Raw genomic sequence first — 19,901 nt, forward strand, 5'->3', positions numbered from 1 at the left:
CTCATTTGGAGCTAAAAAAAAAAAAAATTCCATTGGTCTTTATTAAAAATATTGAGCCGTTCTGTCACAAAGGGTGAACTGTTTTTCTAGTTGTGTGAATCCTACTTTCACTTTGTGCCGGTCCTCTAATAACCCTTATCTCTAATTTACTAAGAGATCATAAACACTTATTTAAGCCACATTCTTATCAGAATGGTAAGAACTGAGCTATAATGAGTGTTCATAATGTCAGAGATCAGAGATAAGGAGCCTGTCAGCTCCCTAACTGACGGAAAAGACAGAAAATCCAGATCCCTTTATTAGAGCATCTCAGCCCTGTACAGAAAAAAGGATTCCATATTTTTAATAAAGACCAATTGAAAAAAATATTTTTAGCTCATAGTGAGTATAATGAACAAATAAAAAAAATTGCCCCCAAAGGTGTACATAGACACCGTGGACCAGATTTACTCATTTAAAAGATGGCGTAAGCTTAGACAGGCGGCTAAGGCGGCACATTGGCTCAGGCTAGATGATACATGTGGAGCAGGGGTAGACACTCTTCTCTGACTCTGTACCAACTATTGGTTGTTTATAGTGAGACAAATTTTTATGCAGGAATTGTGGCGCAATTTGGGGGCAAAATAGTGAATATTAGGCCCCTCCCTTTTAAGCCCCACCCTTTCTGCTAAGCTCCACCTACTTGTTGAACGTGTCAGAAAAAGTGTGGAAATGCGCCAGATTGTGCCACTTTATAGACAGAATTTTAGCAGAGACATTAGTAAATCTGGTCCTATATGTCAACATATTGCAATCTAACGTGTTTTCAGCTGGAGGTCCTCCTTTCAGTTCTTGTCTTATTTTTTTTCCACTTTATATTGGTGTGATCTTACTGGACGGGTCTGATCTTCATTTCTGAGAATTTATAGGAGTAATTGAAACCCTTTCCATAGACCCAGTTGATTCCATTGGCATACGAGGCGTGCTGTCCGCCCAGATAAAGTCCATTTAGGTTTGAGTGATGGCACTTGTAGTACCACCAGCCGCCTTTGTATAGGGTGGCACATTTTTCCGCTGTTAAATCTTTATCCTTTGTGGCAAATGGCTGGTCTACGTGAGCGTCCATTGCATTACCTGAAAAAAAATAAAAAAAATCAGTGTAGTGAATCATTCAGATTCTAATTTATATTATGATTTCTATTATATTTATAGTTATATTACATGTATATTGTAATTTAATATGATTTAATTCTTCTGAGTGCTATATAAAATTTCACTGGGGCCTAAGAGACTGAATTTGCCAGCCATGGACTACTCCAGGTGGTAGCAGTCTGGTTGGTTCCCTGCAGCAAACTCCAGATCCCACTGCCCGTTACACCATGTCTGGGCCCCTCTGATAACAATGTCTTACCTGTCTTACGACCAGGTGGCTTAGTGTTTTCATCATGACACATCCAAATTTCCATCCACCTCGTGTATATATAGACTATCAATGTGTAAATTTGGGGGTTCAGAAGAAAGTGGTGATCATGGATCTGAGTTGCGGTAAAAATCTAGATGGCAGTGCACCAGTTATTGCAGTGTAGGGGCAATGACAATAACATATTGATGGCATCAGTCAACTTCTTGATCGTAGTCTGTAAGAGACAGGGGGTCATGGCATATTTTTCCATTGCCTTGCCCTCTTAACAGTTCCTGACCCCTTTTGTGCACCACCCTACCCCTTCTGTGCCCCCACCCTCTCTAGACACACTCGTGTGCAAGGGCTGCAACTAATGACATAGTATCTCAGCACCACATACATTTAAAGTACATGGAGGGCTGCATGACCCTTTAATCTTATGCCCGTGGCGTAGTTCAATGTATTGGCGCATGCGCAGCACTCATCGGTGCTTCTGGGCAAACAGAAGGAGTTGCTCCAAATAACAATCTATGGCTTGGGCACAAGATGCCTGGCGCGGTCAATGAAGGAGAAAGTGGCCATAGGTTCAGGGCCATAAAGATCTGGTGCTCTGAAATGCTCGGGCCACCCCTTGGTGCATTAATAGGTTAATCTGAATATTAACAAAAACATAACTCTGGACGGAAAGAGATAAATATGGCATTGTTTACTCAGCAGGGTCAACCCCAACTGTCTATATCTGGTTCCGGTGGGTTGATCCTGCTGATAAATGCCCTTTAAATATAGGACGAAGATACAACTCTCCGCCGTGCTCTGTCCTATGGCAACACTGACTGGGCCACCAGAGCACAAAGCATGGGGGCACAGGCTAAGGAGCTCATCTCATACAGCCCCCGCCACCAAAGTTATCTTGGGTAAAAAGGTTGGCCCAAATGACATTTGTCTCGTGAAAACGCGACCTGATCTTACTCCACAGCTTCTTACCGGCGTTGCCTTCTTTGAAGTCCCCAAGTAACAACTTATAACTTTCATCTTCTCCCAGGACCTGGAAAGACGCATACTTGGCGTAATGCTTTGCGTTTTCAAAATCTTGAAGATCAATCCGCATTTCCCATGTGCCTGTGAGAAGATAACGGTAGAGGTTACAGGGCGCTAAATACTAGGAAACACATACCGGACGTTTGCGGGTGAATGGACCAATATGACGTAAAACCATGGTGGAGCTGGCGTTAATACATTTCCTAACTCACAAGGAAGGGGGCAAATCGGCGCTACCTGCAGCACTTTATCTGATACATGGCTCCAAAACCTCTGCACAGACCTAGAGTTAAAGGGGTTGCGCCATCTTTTCTATTGCTATTTACGGCGGACCAATAGGAAGGCTTGGTGGTGGCCGGACCCGGCACTGCCAGTCACCACTTTGCCAGCCTTGTGTTAGGCTTTGTTTTAAGTGGGGCCCGCGCCCATCAGACAATGGGGGCATAATCTAGCGATATGCCCCCATTGTCTGAGATGGGACTACCCCTTTAAAGGGGTTGTCTGGCAGGCAAATGGCTTAAAAAGGGTTTGCCATGATTGATGAGCTAGAACCAGCCCTGTACCTCATATGGATCCAGAGATCCTTTTGCTCCAATTGCTCTGCTAGATTCTCTTCAGACTGGCAGGGGCATGTCCTTTCTAAGGGTGGGTGTCCTTTCTGCTGCAGGTCGTTCCCTATTATAGCTCAAGGAATATGTCCTTTAGGCTGCAACTCTCTTCCTATCAGACCTCAGGGTCTGTGTTCTTTCTGCTGCTGCTTTGTCCCCATCACAGCTCAGGGGAGTGTGTCCTTTCTGCTGCAGCTCTCTCCCTATCACAGCTCAGGGAGTGTGTCCCCTGCTACTGCTTTGTCCCCATCACGACTTTCGGGAGTCTGTCCTTTCTGCTGCAGCTCTCTCCCTATCACAGCTCAGGGAGTGTGTCCCCTGCTACTGCTTTGTCCCTATCACGACTTTCGGGAATCTGTCCTTTCTGCTGCAGCTCTCTCTCTCCATCACAGCTCAGGGAGTGTGTCCCTTCTGCTACTGCTTTGTCCCTATCACGGAACGGAATCCACATCTGCATTTTTGGGATCCGCATCAGTTTTTTCGGGATCCGTAATTCCGTTCCTGAAAAAAAATAGAACATGTCCTATTCTTGTCCGCAATTGCGGACCAGAAAAGGCATTTTCTATTATAGTGTCTGTGATGTGCGGTCCGCAAATTGCGGATCGCACATTGCAGGTGTCCGTGTTTTGCGGACGTGTAAATGGACCCTTACATGAGTATCACTGATGGCAGCAATACTCCCTTCCCCCTGTTCCCCTGTTGTGCCGCCGCAAACCTTTGCTGTATAATACATTGAGAGGACCCATGAGCTTGCACTCGGGAGGTTCTCTCTATTATGTATGTGCGTGCAGCGGAATTTTTGCAGGGGAGTATAGATATATAAAGTAGCAATCTAGACTCCATGTCAGCAGTAATGCTCATGTAGTACTGCAATTAAAAGTGCTTAAATGGCATCTGTCAGCAGTTTTGTACCTATGACACTGGCTGACCTGTTACATGTTCTCTTGGCAGCTGAAGGCATCTGTGTTGGTCCCATGTTCCTATGTGCCCGCATTGCTGAGAAAAATGAAGTTGTAATATATGCAAATGAGCCTCTAAGAGCAACGGGGGCGTTGCCATTACACCTAGGGGCTCTGCTCTCTCTGCAACTGCCGTGCCCTCTCCACTTTGACTTTAGAAGAACCCAGGGGCAGTTGTGATGACATTTACACTATCTGGCCCTGTCAATCAAAATGGAGAGGGAACAGCAGTTGCAGAGAGAGCAGAGCCTCTAGGTGTAACAGCAACGCCCCAATTGCTCCTAGAGGCTCATTTGCATATATTAAAACATCATTTTTCAGCAATGCGGGCACATATGAACATGGGACCAACACAGATGCCTTCAGCTGCCAAGCGCACATGTAACAGGTCAGTCAGTTTCAATAGGCACAAAACTGCTGACAGATGCCCTTTAATCACAATTTCTTGTTGGCTCCCGGAAAAAAAAAAAAAGACCCTCGAAAGAGTTGGCAAATTTCTCATGCAGCGACTGGAGGGCTGTCCTCCATGAGTTCCAACTGTACACTTCCCTAGTGCCCATACATGCTGTGAGGGGGCGTGCAGCGTCACAAAAATGGGTGCGACTAAAGAGCCAGGCCTACACAGGAAATCGGGTAGAGTTCTGGAAAAACTGCCCATGCCCAGAAGAAAGTACCGGCGCCATGCTTTGCATGGGGCATTCTGACCATTAACGCAAGGCAACTTCAAGCCATCGAGATCACAGATTTCTTTTAAAATAATGAAAGAAGATGAGACCCTGGTCTCTCTCAACACAGGAAACAATCTCTGACGCTTCTCAAGATACATTATGACATTAAAGGGGTTCTCCGAGACTGGGAACCCCCTTTCTTATGGCTAAGCAGGATGCAAAAATAGACTCACCTGTCACTGGTGCTCCGGTTCCAGCGCTGAACTCCGTTCTCCTCCTTCTCTGGTCCCCGCTGGACTAGAAGTGTGACGAGCTATTGACACACGTCACCACTGCCCGTCAATCAGAGACGTGTAGGCCTGGCACATGACTGCTGAGGCCACTGATTGGAACGTCACACTTCCAGTTCAGCTGTGGTCAAAGCGTAGGAGAAAGGAGCTCAGTTGGAACCAGAGTACTGGTGACATGTGTCTTTTATTTTTAACCCCTGCACCCTGCCTGGCCATATGAAATGGGGTTCCTGATAACTCCTCTAAAGGGGATCTCCAGACTTTTAAATAAAAAAATCTCAGTCTTTTGTACTGAGGAAACAATCTTTTGTCCACGAAGAGAAGAGATTTGGGGATTTTCTAAAAAACAAAAACAAGCTAGAGAACCCCTTTAATTTTGGACCCAGTTAGTTCATGGGAATCTAATGGTAGCCTGAGATGATAACTATCTGTTATTACCTGACGATGTCAGCATATAAAGGTTGTCATTTCCAAGCCAAAACTCATTCAGACGACTGCCAAATCCATTCTTGTATGAGTTCCAGTCCCGGAAAAAGTCAACAGAGCCATCCCAGCGCCTCTGGAAAACCTGAAGACCACAGAGAGATTTTACTTAGAGCGTGCCTGAGATTAAAAAAAAAAAAAAGAAATTGCCATAATGACTGTGCATCATTGTAGAGTTATAACTGTGAAGGAACAGGTATTTTTTGAGCTCCCCTAAAGTCTTTTTCAGCCATATTATTCCCCTCTTCAGCTGCACAGCTAGATGCATTTCACTCAGAAGCAGGGGGCATTTCTCTTCTGTGAGGTCTGCCAGCACTGTACTGCTGTGACATCCTTTCTCTTACTTCCCATTATGCTCTGGAGCTCACAGAAGAGATAAGAAGGAGGAAATCACATTACAGACACACAGGAGGCTCCTATAAAATCTGTGTAGAGGCAGTGCTTCTATCAGGCTCAGCAGCTCGGCTAGCTCTGACACGCCCCTGTTTCCAGGGACAGATCTTGCCTGACAACAGAATTAGGTGGAAGTGAGACCCCTAGTGGTCATGAATTTACAGCTTGTTTCAGGAGGATGCAGATAGATTTTTTAAATGAAGTTACTATTTTCTAGTTACACCATTCTCTAGTAAATAAAATATAATTACTGTACAGAAAGTATACTGACTTTTTAAAGGGAATGTCCAGGATTAGAAGAGCATGGTTATTTCTTTCCAAGAACAGCACCACACCGGTGCACAGGTTGTGTGTGGTATTGCAGCTCCATTCGCTTGAAAGGAGCTGAGGTGGACTACCAGACACAACCCATGGACAGAGGTGGTGCTGTTTTTGGAATAAAGCAGCCATGCTTTTCTAATCTTAGACATCCCCTTTAATTATGAAATATACTTACAATCCAGCCGCCCCCGTCAGTGTGCATATCACACAGAACCTTTAGCGGCTTCAGGCTCTCTGGGTATATTGTGTGCCAGTCACTTAGCACTTCACCCCGCTCCAGTAATTCCTTGCAGTTTTTTGCAGCTGAGAAGAATAGACAGATAAAGAAAATTAAGTGCACGGATGATGAGTTTATATCCACCAGCTCAGTGGCACTGCTGGAAGCCATGCCATTAGGGTTGCCACCTAGCCGGTAAAGCACCGGCCAAGCCGATAATTTAGTGCCTCTGCCGGCGGCAATTTTTAATTGCCAGTATTTTCACAATAACTATTACTATTACTGGGGGCACTATTAATTCTGGGGGGAGCTAATGGGGGCATTATAAAATTCTGGAGGGCACTAATGAGGACATTGCCATTACTGGGGGCACTAATGGTGGCACTATTAATTCTGGAGGGGGACCAATGGGGCATTGCTATTACTGGGGGAATTAATATTACTGGGGGGCTCTAAAGGGGGAATTATTAATTCTGTTGGACTCTAATTGGGGCATAAATATTTGGGGGGGGCACTAATGGGAGCATTATTACTGAAGGCCTCTAAAAGGGGCACTATTAATTTTGGGGGGCACTAATGGAGGCATTATTAATGGCAGGAACTAATGAAGGCATTACTATTACTGGGGGCACTAAAGGGAGCATTATTAATTCTGGAGGGCACTAATGGGGGCATTACTATTACTAGGGGGCACTAATGAGGGCATTGCTATTACTGGGGGGCACTAATAAGGACATTACTATCACTGGGGGGCACTAATATTACTGGGGGGCTCTAATAGGGGCACTATATACTATACTGTACTATATGATGTCAGATTTTTTTTTTTTTACATCAATGATGGCATAACCCCTTTAGGAGTCATGTGCCTTTCAATAATTGTGGCACATCTGATGCCAGTGGGGGATAAATGTCCTAATGCCAGTCTTAATGACATGTTTGCTAAAAACTGTTTTATATGCAGTACCTCAGAGCTTGGGGATATCTGCAAATAGTTTATTTCATTATGTTATTTAATGTTATGTCATGCTATGTATTGCACCCAGTATAACTGTGTATGGATGGCACAGTCAGGGTTAACAATCCTGACTCAGCACTTGCAGGAGGTTGGGTGAGGATCCAGGATCTGTCTCCAGGTCAATTAGTCAGTTGAGACTGGAGTTTAGAAGGTAGAAGAAGCTGTGACTGGCGCTTCCTCTTCTTAGGTCCAAATAGCTTCAGAGGCTAACAGATCTCTGCATGATCTGCAGAAGGAGTAAGATGAAGGAGGGAACTAGAGAACCTACAGTCTGCATAGCCAAGTTAGACTTTACTGCTGTGAGGGTCACTGTTAAGACACCCTTCACACTTTGACACAATGAGGCCAGTCGTATCTATAAAACTCCTCTATCCCTCAGTGGACACTACAGCCACCATTGAAAGAGAACCATAGCCTGCCATGGAGTCTGCAGGAACAGCCTTGAGACAAATAGAGAGGAAAGAGCCATAACATCCTTGCCTAAATCCATACATTGTTATCTGAGAAGGATTGCACTGTGGAACTGTCTTTTGCTATCTTTGGATGTACTACAACTCCTATTTTGCCCTTCAGTGATGAGAGACGTTTATTCTGCAACATCTGACCTGGTTTTCTGACTCCTACGCAATACGCCGGCCATTGCACTCTACCCAACCTGCCTTGCACCCATACAGACACTTAACATCAAGGCCACCCTAGCTTCCATCAGCAAGGAGCCCCAGACCCAGGGTGTGTCCTCCTCTCACTACATGGCCCGAGGGAGTAACGGTGTGAGGAAAGCCGCCGTGATTGACTGTAACAGCCAGAGCCACTACCACTCCCATCATACGATCCGACTCCTCCTGGGCCCGATGCACATACATCAATGTTTATAAAAAGAGAAAGATGTGCCAAATTTATTTAAAGGAACAGGCCTCTTTATAAATACTGTACTGTCCAAGCACCAGAAACTGAAATTGATGCCATTTATGGGTCGTGTATATTCCCGATATAATTTCCGCCAGCATAATCATGGTGAATATGTCAGGCTATAGAGGCCCCGCCCATTGCACGAAGCCACGCCCATTCCGTGAAGCCACACCCATTTAAAAATGCCACGAGAAGCAGAAAAATCTCAAACTGCTATTTTTTTGTGCCAAAAAAAAAAAGGGTGATTTTTGTACGATGAACTTTTTAGTAAATGCAAAGTGTCATGGAGGTACTACACGGTTCATCTACTTACCATACACGGACTCAGATAATCCAGGGTCACCTGTTGTGAAGAAAACACAAGTTTTGTACAGTAAGTTTTTAACCCTTATAAGACCTTGTGATTTTCCATTTTTGCGTTTTCATTTTTCACTCCCTGCTTTTCCGGGGGCGATAAATTTTTCCGTTCCCATAACCCTATGAGTGTTTTTTTTTATTGCGGGACAAGTTGCATTTTCTAATGCCACCATTTAATATTCCATACAATGTAGTGGGAAGCTGGACAATTTTTTTTTTTCCAAATGGGGTAAAATTGGAAAAAAAAATAACGCAATTCTGCAATAGTTTTATGTTTATTTTTTTACAGTGTTCCCTAAGAGGTAAAAATTACGTGTTCCTTTCATTCTCCAGGTCAGTACGATTACAGCGATACCACATTTGTATAGTTTTTCTTGTATTTTAAGGCTACTTTCACACTTGCGTTCGGGGCTCCGCTTGTGAGTTCCGTTTGAAGGCTCTCACAAGCGGCCCAGAACGGAATGCATCAGTCTGGCAGCGTTTGGGCTCCGCTCCGCTCAGCAGGCGGACACCTGAATGCTGCTTGCAGCGTTCGGGTGTCCGCCTGGCCGTGCGCAGGCAAACGGATCCGTCCAGACTTACAATGCAAGTCAATAGGGACGGATCCGTTTGAATTTGACACTATATGGCTCAATTTTCAAACGGATCCGTCCCCCATTGACTTTCAATGTAAAGTCAAAACGGATCCGTTTGCATTACCATGAAAAATTACCATGGTAATGCAAACGGATCCGTTCTGAACGGATCTAAGCGTTTGCGCTATAGGTGCGGATCCGTCTGTGCAGATACCAGACGGATCCGCACCTAAACGCAGGTGTGAAAGTAGCCTAATGCTGAAAAAATAATAATTTGAAAAAAAAAATAGTTTTTTCTTTTTCGTCACCATATTATGACCCCTTCAACTTTTTTGTAGTTATGTGTACGGAGCTGTGTTAGGGCTCATTTTTTCATTCATACCAGGAATGTGTATGACTTTTTGATCATTTTTTATTACAATTTTTGAGGGAGGTGAAGCAAGAAAATAACAGCGAATTGATCAGTTTGACGATGCCCATAATATTTTTAAGATTGTTTATGTATTTTTGATTCGATTTTGGGGAAAGGGAGTGATTTGATTTTTTATATATATATTTTTTCTATATTTTTAAAAACATTTTATTTTTACACTTTTTAATAGTTCCCCTAGGGGCAAGCAATCATCTATGCTAATGACGCTATTGGGGTCATTTATCAAACTGGTGTAAAGTAGAACTGGCTTAGTTCCCCAGAGCAACCAATCAGATTCCTCCTTTAATTCTCCAAAGGAGCTGTCAAAAATGAAAGGTGGAATCTGATTGGTTGCTATGGGGAACTAAGCCAGTTCTACTTTACACCAGTTTGATAAATGACCCCCTGTGTTCCTATGAAGCCCTGCCACAGGTAGGGGCTCCATAGGAACTAATGTACAGCAGCCTCGTATCATTCAGGAGGACCGAGGTTACTGCACTCCCCATCCAGTTCCCCCGATCCTCGCTAGGGGAAGCTGTTGCAGGGCCCGGGAACGCGTGCTCCCGGGTTTTTTCGTTCTCAGATGCCGTGGTCAATCTCACCTACATTAGTACCAGGTGTCTGTTGTTTAAAACAGCTCGTAACTGGGCGCCATCTTTAAAGTCCCGCCCAGTGCAGTACTTGCAGGGGTTAAAAAGCTTTAGGCTTTTTCTGGCCATAGCAACCAATTACAGCGCATCTTTCATTTTCAGAAGCACTATTAGAAGTGAAAGCTGTGCTCTGATTGGTTGCTATGGACAACAAAGCCAGATTTTCTTTGAGACTGTTTCATAAATTTGCCGCAGTCAGCGCAACTCTCCGTAGCGACCAATCAGATGAATCCTTTTTCTAATTTATATACAAAATGAAAAGTGGCAGCCAAAGCTCCACTGGAGCGTTCACACAAGAATTGGGGGAGGGGAATTTATCAAAAATGTCTCAAAAATATTGGAATTACTCCACGACTTACCTTTTTGCCCCTTTTCGCCTTTGGAGCCGTCAGCACCTATCCCAAAGCAAAAAAATATATACGTTAAGAAAACAGATGACCATCCGAAAATGAAAAGGGTTGTCCTATGGAAAAAAAACTATGCCTTATTTTGTTCCTATGTTATTCCTCCTGGAAATGTATGAATAAATTGACCACTGGGCGTTGTCATTCCCCTTGTCAATAGTGTGTGTCCTTAAAGGGGTTGTCCGGGCTTTTACCATTCAGGATAGGTCATCAGTATCAGATTGGTGGGGGACTGACACCCACCGATCAGCTGTGTGAGGAGACGGCGCGCAGTGTGCACGTGCCGTCTCCCATCTCTATTCCAAAGACCATAGACCGCAGCAGCGAACATGAAGAGAGAAGGGAGACAGCACGTGCGCACTGCGCTCGCCATCTCCTTATACAGCCGGGTGTCGGACCCCCGCCGATATGACACTGATCATCAATATTGAAAGAAACGGAGAACCCCTTTAAACAGTATGACTGTCAGTACTGATTGGACTGTGTCACAGTGTGGAGGGGTAGGGAGATTTCCCACTGACAAGGAGAATACCCAGTGGTCAACTAATGAATGCATTTCCAGGAGTAATAACAGAGGAGCAACAAACTGTTAGTTCTTATCATTGAAATATTTATATCATTACACATGGACATACGTCTTTACACTGGGATCTTTATATTTAAATCCTACGTAGACTATTACTTTCCTACTTACCCCTTACACCTGGAGGGCCGAGCTTCCCTGCGATGCCCTGAAGTCCATTGTCTCCTAAACGTTGACAGAACATACAATATAATGGGCGTCAAGTCAGTAAAATTCACACAAAAATACTAGTCAAATTTTCAGGGGACAATGTGTGGAGACCCAAACTATGGAACCCTATGGCTCAGTGGAACCGCGGGAGGTCCGGTCGGGATGTTGCGGTTGAGATACAGATGCCTGTATTATGGCTGTGTAGATGAAGCCTTAAAACTCTGGACATCTTTTTTATGACTGCATTTGACTCATTTTGGGCTAAAGTCGTTTTGTTTTCTTTTGGTAGGTCTTTATGCCATGATTATTTGCAGCAACTAGGTCCGCAGGGGCAACACGTGAGGCTACGGTGGGCCGATGGGAGTAGTAGTAGTTTGTACTCACGGTTAGCAGAGCTTCCCTGGGCTGGCGTGCAGTGAGGAGGGGGACTGCACTAAATCCTCCGGGGCACTCTCTATTGCAGGGGACACTGGCCAGATAGAAGTTGAGGTGCCCTTGATGGTGTAGGTGTTTAAGGTGCTTTTGCGGCTGGGCCCCTGTATTGTTGTTCGTGACGCCAGCACCGTAAGGTGCAAATGTTGAGATGATGTAGAATAAGGAGACCGAGTTTCTTAACAAACTCCCAGTACTTTACTGAAGCTGATCCTGATCCAATGGTCATCAATGTATGCAAAAGTCATTTACAGCAAGGCAGCTTTTACAGTGATTCAGATTAGTTCCCAGAAGTTGCATAAGGGGCAGTTTTCTATGACACTCAATCTTTCTCCCTTGTTTCTCCAGGCTGGAGGGATGGACTATCTCTGCTGTACTGTATAATCATATACTTCTGTATCCTCTCTAGGAATACTATATTCTGACAGGTGGCCTTTCTGTTCTTGGTTATGGTGGGCAGTTTGTAGCTTAGAATCGCTCCACCTAATGCAAAGGAGACTAGAGCCTGATAAACGACAGTTACCTTCCTTTGCCAATATTCTCACTTCCACTCTGAGTTGCCTGGTTCCTCTGCAATCTTTCCCTTCTATAGGCTGGTTCATGGAACTAACTATGGAGTTTGAATAACTCTCCAAAATGGCTGCTGAGGTCAGACATCACACACACTGACCTTCTTCTCCTTCTCTGTGCTGTGTGTAGGGCGGAGTCAGCCCTGGGAGGCTTGTTAGTACCTCCCCCTCCCTATGCAACTTTATTGGAGCTGATATACAAGCACAATTTACATGAAACACAATCACAGTATTTGCAGTTGTGTTTCAGGAAATCAGACATCATATAGTACATGACAATCTCTTTCTAACAAAGCTAGAACCAGCCCTGGACCTCACATGGATCCAGAGATCTCCTCATTCATTGCTTTGCTAGATTTATATCAAAGGGAGTGTCTTTTCTAAGGGGGCGTGTCCAGGCTTTCCCTATCACAGCTCAGGAGGCGTGTCCATGCTCTCCCTATCACAGCTCAGGAGGCGTGTCCATGCTCTCCCTATCACAGCTCAGGAGGCAGTTGAAGGATGAAACTGAGCATGTGCAGCCATCTCAGTGAGAAGGTCAAAGAAATTAGAAACAGCAGGTGGCGCTATACAGATACATTTTACTGAATATCTCAGTGGCTATGCCAAATTTTTTATTACATGTAATTACAAAAGTATTCAGATCCAGGCGCTGATTTGAAAACTGTAGAATATTTTCTGCGAGACAACCCCAGTCGTTTCTGAGATACAGGGTTACAAATCAGTCTGTCAGTTTCTCTTTTCTTTGAATCCCTGACGGCTCATGTGTAGCTCTTGTCTCTGATCTCCTGACCTTATAAACACTCCTTATAGCTTTGATAAGAATATGGATTAAATAGGTGTTTATGAGGTCAAGACATCAGAGATAAGAGCTACACATGAGCCATCAGATGATGGGGGTATTAAAGAAACTGCAAACAGACAGATTTTTAACCCTGTATCTCAGAAACGCCTGAACATTTTTAATAAAGACCAATAAAAAAAAAATAATAATTCAGCCCAAAATGAGTCAAATGCAATCATAAATCATAGGGGTTCTCCTAAAATTTAAATTAATCCACAGGGTAGGTCACAAAAGTATGCTTGCTGGGACACCCATTAAAACAAGGATCCTTTGCCCCCCCCCCCCCCCCCATGTGAATGGAGAAGCAGTTGAGCATGCATACTGCTCCATTCATCTCGATGGAACTACTGAAAAGAAACCGAGTGACATTGTGCCTACATGACCTCCACCCCATTTATACAGGTGGAGGACACAAGACCTCCATTCTTAGGATCAGGTGGGGGTGCAATACATACCCCCAGTCTATAACCAGTATAGACTATCCAGGTCGGGATGCCACTTACCTTTTACTCCAGGTGACCCAACTTCTCCTTTTTGGCCAGGAGATCCAGGAAAGCCTGGGCACCCTCTGAGTATGGTCAGTTTGTCGGAGTCTCCAATTCCTAAAATCTTCACTTCTGTGAACAGACATAGAGATGGTCAACATTAACCCTAGACCAAGCACATTTTAGAGACAATGCTTTTGTTTTTACCTTCCTGGATTTAAAGGGTCATATAGATACATGCGCACTTGGCAGCTGAAGGCATCTGTGTTGGTCGCACATTCACATGTGCCCGCATTGCTAAGAAAAATTTAGTTTTAATACATGCAAATGAGCCTCTAGGAGCAACAGGGGCGTTGTCGTTACACCTAAAGGCTCTGCTCTCTCTGCAACTGCTGCGCCCTCTGCACTTTGATTGACAGGGCCAGGCAGTGTAAACGTCATCACACCTGATCCTGCCAAAGTGCAGAGGGCGCGGCAGTTGCAGCGAGAGCAGAGCCTCTAGGAGTATTGGTAACGCCCCCGTTGCTCCTAGAGGCTCATTTGCATATATTAAAACATGTTCATGCGGGCACATATGAACATGGGACCAGCACAGATGTCTTCAGCGGCCAAGCGCACATGCAACAGGTCAGCCGGTGTCATAGGTACAAAACTGCTGACAGATGCCCTTTAAGGCCTCATGAACATGGCTGTAGTTTTAGTCTGCATCCAATCCACTTTTTTTTGCCGATCCATTCATCTCGGCGACCCCGCCCAAAAAATAGAACATTTTGAATTCTTGTCCATTTTGCAGACAAGAATAAGACTTTTTTCTAGATGGGGGAGCGGGGAAGGAAAGGCAGCATGCTGACAACTGGGATCCGTGCTTTGTGGATCTGTGATTTGTGGACCGCAAAAACTTACAGCCATGTGCATGAGGACAAAAGTTTCATATAATGTACTGGAAAAAAAAATTATCTGTGGGGTGGAAATGAAAAAACACCCCCGCAAATTATGCCTTATTTTTTGGATTTCGTTTTTACAGCGTTCATGGTGCGGTAAAAATGACAAAGCATTTACTCCATCGGTCAGTACGATTACAACAATTACAAACGTACATAATCTTTATTATGTTTTAATATTTTAGCAAAAATGTAAAATCCTCAAAAAAATTAAAAATAAATAGCTTTTTTTAATTTTTCGCCAATGGAGGTGTGTGAGGACTTGTTTTTTGGACGGCAAGGAGTAGTTTTTATTGATACCATTTTTGGGTGCATACAACTTTTTGATAATTTTTTGGGTGATGGCAATAAAAAAGGTGATGAAAAAAAGCAACAATTCTGGCATTGGAGATTTTTTTGGGCTTTATATTGTTCACCACACATGATAAATAACATGATATTTCAACGGGGGTCGCCAGTACTTCGATATTGATGGCTTGGCATTAGGATAGTTCATTAAAGGGGTTGGTCCCTTCTCATACATCGGTGGCATATTGCTAGGATATGCCACCAATGTCTTAGATTTGGGACGCTGGCTCGGCTATTTCCGTCAGCCCCATAGAGTGGTGGCCGCTCTTGCACAGCCACCATCCTTTCATTTCTATGGGACTGCCGAAAATAGCTGAGCAGTCCCATAGCAAAGAAAGCAGAAGCCCCATAGAAATGGATGGGAAGCACACCGCGCAAGAGCGGCCGCCGTTCCATTCACTTCTATGGGGCTGACGGAAATAGCCGAGCCAGCGTTCTAGAGATAGGTGCGGGTCCCACCTCCATCAGACATTGGTGGCATATCCTAGCAATATTTACGAGATGGGACCAGGGGTACACCTAGCCTTTCTGCTGCCTGAGGCAAAAACTGAAATGGTGCCCCTCCCTCCCTAATGCCCTTCCATTTAGCCCCTTCGGCTGCCCCTCTGTTGCCCCTACCTGATGCTGCCTGAGACGATCACCTCACCTGGCCTCATTGGTGGTGCACCCCTGGATGGGACCAATCCCTTTAATATCAGATCGGTGGGGGTCTGGCACATGGCACCACCACCGAGCAGTTGTTTTGGGGATGGCACCAGAAACTTTACAATGGATGCTTGTGCTTCCAGTTCTGTCCACTGTATAGTTTTTGGCGCCAGTGGCTGATCAGTGAGGGGTGCCAAGTGTCGGACCCCCTGAGGATAGACCATTAATATCTGCATTCCGGAAAAACCCTTCAATAATACTATTGCCTGAGCGCACATACAGAAATGCGCTTTTCCAGTTCATGGATTCAACACCAGTACTTACTAAACCAGAAACCCAGTACAAATGTAGGAAAGCCTCACCTGGACATGAATTGTCAGCAGCAGAGAAGGCGACCACCGTCCAGATCACAGCAAACCATGGAATCCACATAATGATCTGATCTGCAGACCTTCTCTCTCTCAGATCCCGGGATGCGAGGAGCAGGTCCTCTTATAGATCTCCTCGTGTCTGTCCCTCCCCTTCTGATTCCGTCATCAGGATATAAACAGCACAAGACCAAACTAAAAAACATAATAAATCATCTCTCAGGAGGCTTCACCAGGGCTGGAAATAAAGGAGACATTAGTGGGATCCAAATAAGATCCCGGAATTAAACTTCTATATTAGACAATTGCATGATGAGCAATTCCCCAAAACACTTCTCCCTTTATGACTATGAGCAATCTGACAATATAGCAGGGCAGATATCAAGTTCCCTGCAACCTAATGGCAGAAAGAATATTTTTTTATATAATTTTCACACTGGTGGCAGCAGGTTCCCCCTGCCGGAACAGCCTGCCGGATCCGTGCTAACACTAGCCCACCATGCTGCCGGAGCTATAATGGGGTGGGCCAGAGGTCCGGCCGCAGCACGGCAAACAAGCAGAGAGGCGGCCGGAAAAAAGATGCAGCATGCTGTAGTTTTTGCCTGGCATCTTTGCCGTGCTGTGGCCGGACCTCCGGCGGCACGGTGGGCTAGCGTTAGCACGAATCTGGCAGGCTGTGAAAGTAGCCTAAAAAGTATGATCCAAAACATCATGCACATGACAGTTGTTCTGGTCCGCATCCGAGCCGCAGTTTTTGCTGGTCGGGTGCGGACCCATTCACTTCAATGGGGCCGTTCCCTGGCCCCGCCCAAAAAAATAGCATGTCCTTTTCTTGCAGATGTGTAGTGTCCCACTAGGTAAAGGTGGGCACTGCACAGGTTAATGTGTTGCATTGCATTAAATGTTATGTGCATGTTTTTCCCTGTATTATCTGGGTGTCAGGCCTGTCAGGGTGTAGTTTAGCCTCCCAGACGTTAGAGGGAGCTGGAGAGCCCTAGTTACATATAGGAAGGCCCAGACAGGGAAGTGTTAGTTCATTCCAGGGGACTAGAGGAGTCAGCTCGTCCACCTGAAGCTCCTGAGGCTAGGATCAGCTCAGTAGAGACACCCCAGTTGCAGGAACCAACACCTGGGAGAAGCTTACAGTTACCCACCTGATAGGAGGAGGCGTCCCAGGGTAAGTGAAGTGACCCTGAAGGGCAGAGAACCTTTATACAGTGCAGCAAGTAGTATAATACCTGAGGAAGAAAGTAACCAAGGATTTAAGCCACCCATTTAGGCATCCGGGCCTTGGGAGATATAAAGCCAGAGCAGGAGTTCTAGAAAGGACACTGTACATTGATTCTGAGGAAAGGTACAACCTGCTGCTGAGTGCTTGTAAAGTTTACCCTCAGCGTATCTTGCATGACTATTGCCTGCCATATTGTGAATAAGCCCCTTTGTGGAACTGTAATATCAAGACTGTGCTACACCTGCTGTACAAAGTTGGATTGTTCAGTAAAGTTGCGTTTTGGTTCACTATATACTTGTGTACCTTCATCATTCCAACCACCAACCGGCGTGCCACCGTCCAAAGGCACTGGCGTCACGAATACCACAGGGACCTTGCCCCAGGCACACAAAATACCTGTAACATCCAGGGCACCTCAACTACCATCAGGCCTGGTCCCTATCTACAGAGCGTGCCCCAGAGGAACTGTGTCTACCTCTCCTTCACTGCCACGCGCCTGCCCAGGGTTCTTCAAATATAGTGAGTACCCTCGATTGCCCATAACCGTGACCTCACTTCGTCATACCCTGCAGGTCTGGCGTGTTGCAGATGTAGTGTCCCACTAGGTAGGGGTGGGCACTACACAACGGTCAATTGGTGTGCGCGTTACTCCTACTCACAAGGAACCAACCTCCTGGGAGAAACCCACAGTCAATCAACAGCCAAGTGAGGAAACTCCAGGGTAAGCTAAGTAACCCTGATGGGCAGATGCAAATAGAAAGGAAAGCAAGGATTTAATTAATACCGGAGGAAGATAGAGTAACCAAGGATTTAAGCCACCCTTTAGGCATCCGGGCCTTGGGATATAAAGCCAGAGCAGGAGTTCTAGAAAGGACAGTGTACATTGATTCTGAGGAAAGGTACAACCTGCTGCTGAGTGCTTGTGAAGTTACCCTCTGCGTATCTTGCATAAATATTGCCTGCCATTCTGTGAATAAGCCTCCTTGTGGAACTGTAATACAGAGACTATACTACTCCCTGCTGTACAAAGTTGAACTGTTCAGTAAAATTACGTTTGGTTCACTATTCTACCTGTGTACCTCCATCATTCCAACTACTAACCGGCGTGCCACCGTCCAAAGGCACTGGCGTCACGAATCCAACAGGGACCTTGCCCCAGGCACTCAAAATACCTGTAACATCCAGGGCACCTCATCCACCATCAGGCCTGGTCCCTATCTACAGAGCGTGCCCCAGAGGAACCGTGTCTACCTCTCCTTCACTGCCACGCGCCTGCCCAGGGTTCTCCAATACAGTGAGTAACCCTCCATTGCCCATAACCGTGACCTCACTTCGCTATACCCTGCAGGTCTGGCGTGTTGCATAAATTGGCGTCACGAACAGGATACGAACATTCCTGCGCCATTGCGGATTTAAAAACTGTGTGCTGTAAACTGTCTTAAAGTGACATGCCCCAATTGTTTTATTGAAAATTGCTGGGCCAAAGTGAACTGTAATAATTGCGGTGTGAAAATAGCATTGTGTGGACTGTTTTCTACTTATTTAAGCCACCGCTTGCTGTCAATGAATAGACAGCTATTTTGCTCAAAGATGGCCGCTGAGCTTGATGGGATTTGTTTGCTGCGTCATCTTCATCCTGAATTGGCGGTAAAAATTGGCGCCTTCTGCGGAAAAGTGCGGGAAGGCTGTATGCTGGCGCCACCGCCCTGTCTGGACATTTGCATGTCTGCTGAAATGGACTCCGCCTCCCCCATACTGGAGTACCTGGGGGGTGGCCTCCCAGTGCAATGGGAGGATCTGTCTGCAATTGTTGGCGCCACCCTGTCGCTCTCCAGAGAAGGATCGAGCATGTTGAGGAGTGAGGACTGCTCTGCTGAGATGTCCGCGCCTGATTTGTTAACGATGAATGTGACTGGTGTAGAGCAAGAGGATGCTCCACCGGCCTACTCTCCGGGACCGGAGAGCCCGCCTGCCCGCCACCGAGGATGCAACCGGAGACCTATTATGGCTCCTGGAGAGACTTCTTCCAGCCCTCGTTCAAGTGGTCAGCGTTGATGGCAGAGATTCGGGAGGCCGCAATAAAGAAGACTACTAAAACCAAAATTTACTACGAAGAACTGGCAAAGACCGTTCACGAGTGCCACACTGACGCCCAACCCCGCCTGGAAAGGAGAATGGGGTTGGTTGTGGCCTTTGACAAGGACCGAGGCTTCGGTTTCATAAAGGACTATCTTACTGGAAGAGACTTGTATGTCAATCGGAGGTCCGTCAAGCGGAGCTACCTCCCAGAACATTTGCATAACCTCCGCGAGGGAGAGGAGGTTGAGTTCACCCCTGCTGAGGGCCTGCGAGGCCCCTACGCCACTGCCGTGTCCCGTCCTAAAAAGAAGACGGAGGACTGGGACCTTGATGAGGACCACTCTGGCTGCGAGCACGAACCTGTGTGCTCTCCAGAACCGGCCCATCATGCCTTTCAGGAACGGGGCTCTTTCATTGGCCCGAATGTATTCTGGCAACCAACAGTGGTGGAGAAGAGGGTAAGCCCATGGCCCTCACCTGAGCTGCCTCGCAGGGAAAAGACTGTACGTGAACTGGAAGATGCCGAAAGATTCCGTGCTGCCC

The 19,901-nt window shown here is 45.8% G+C and overlaps 1 protein-coding gene across 1 annotated transcript; it reads right to left on the reverse strand.

Annotated features, from left to right (window-relative positions):
• Positions 1–307: 307 nt before the first annotated feature.
• Positions 308–16,167, reverse strand: LOC122946384 (ficolin-1-like). The gene is made up of 9 exons (XM_044305975.1): positions 16,043–16,167; positions 13,765–13,878; positions 11,378–11,431; positions 10,639–10,674; positions 8,599–8,628; positions 6,317–6,444; positions 5,383–5,512; positions 2,366–2,500; positions 308–1,113 (listed from the first exon to the last, which is right to left on the reverse strand). Exons 1-9 carry the CDS (start codon positions 16,110–16,112, stop codon positions 869–871), a joined length of 942 nt encoding a protein of 313 aa, XP_044161910.1. The 5' UTR covers positions 16,113–16,167; the 3' UTR covers positions 308–868.
• Between the last annotated feature and the right edge of the window lie 3,734 nt (positions 16,168–19,901).

The sequence above is a fragment of the Bufo gargarizans genome, chromosome 9 (genome assembly GCF_014858855.1).
Source record: "Bufo gargarizans isolate SCDJY-AF-19 chromosome 9, ASM1485885v1, whole genome shotgun sequence".
NCBI lineage: Eukaryota > Metazoa > Chordata > Amphibia > Anura > Bufonidae > Bufo > Bufo gargarizans.

Coding starts and splice junctions, on each gene's coding strand:
- LOC122946384 (XM_044305975.1), bottom strand. CDS start 16,112: ATGTGGATTCCATGGTTTGCTGTGATCTGGACGGTGGTCGCCTTCTCT. Junction 11,432..13,764: donor TGGGTCACCTGGAGTAAAAG/GTAAGTGGCATC, acceptor GTCAACGTTTAG/GAGACAATGGACTTCAGGGC. Junction 5,513..6,316: donor CTGACGGGGGCGGCTGGATT/GTAAGTATATTT, acceptor TGTGGTCTTCAG/GTTTTCCAGAGGCGCTGGGA.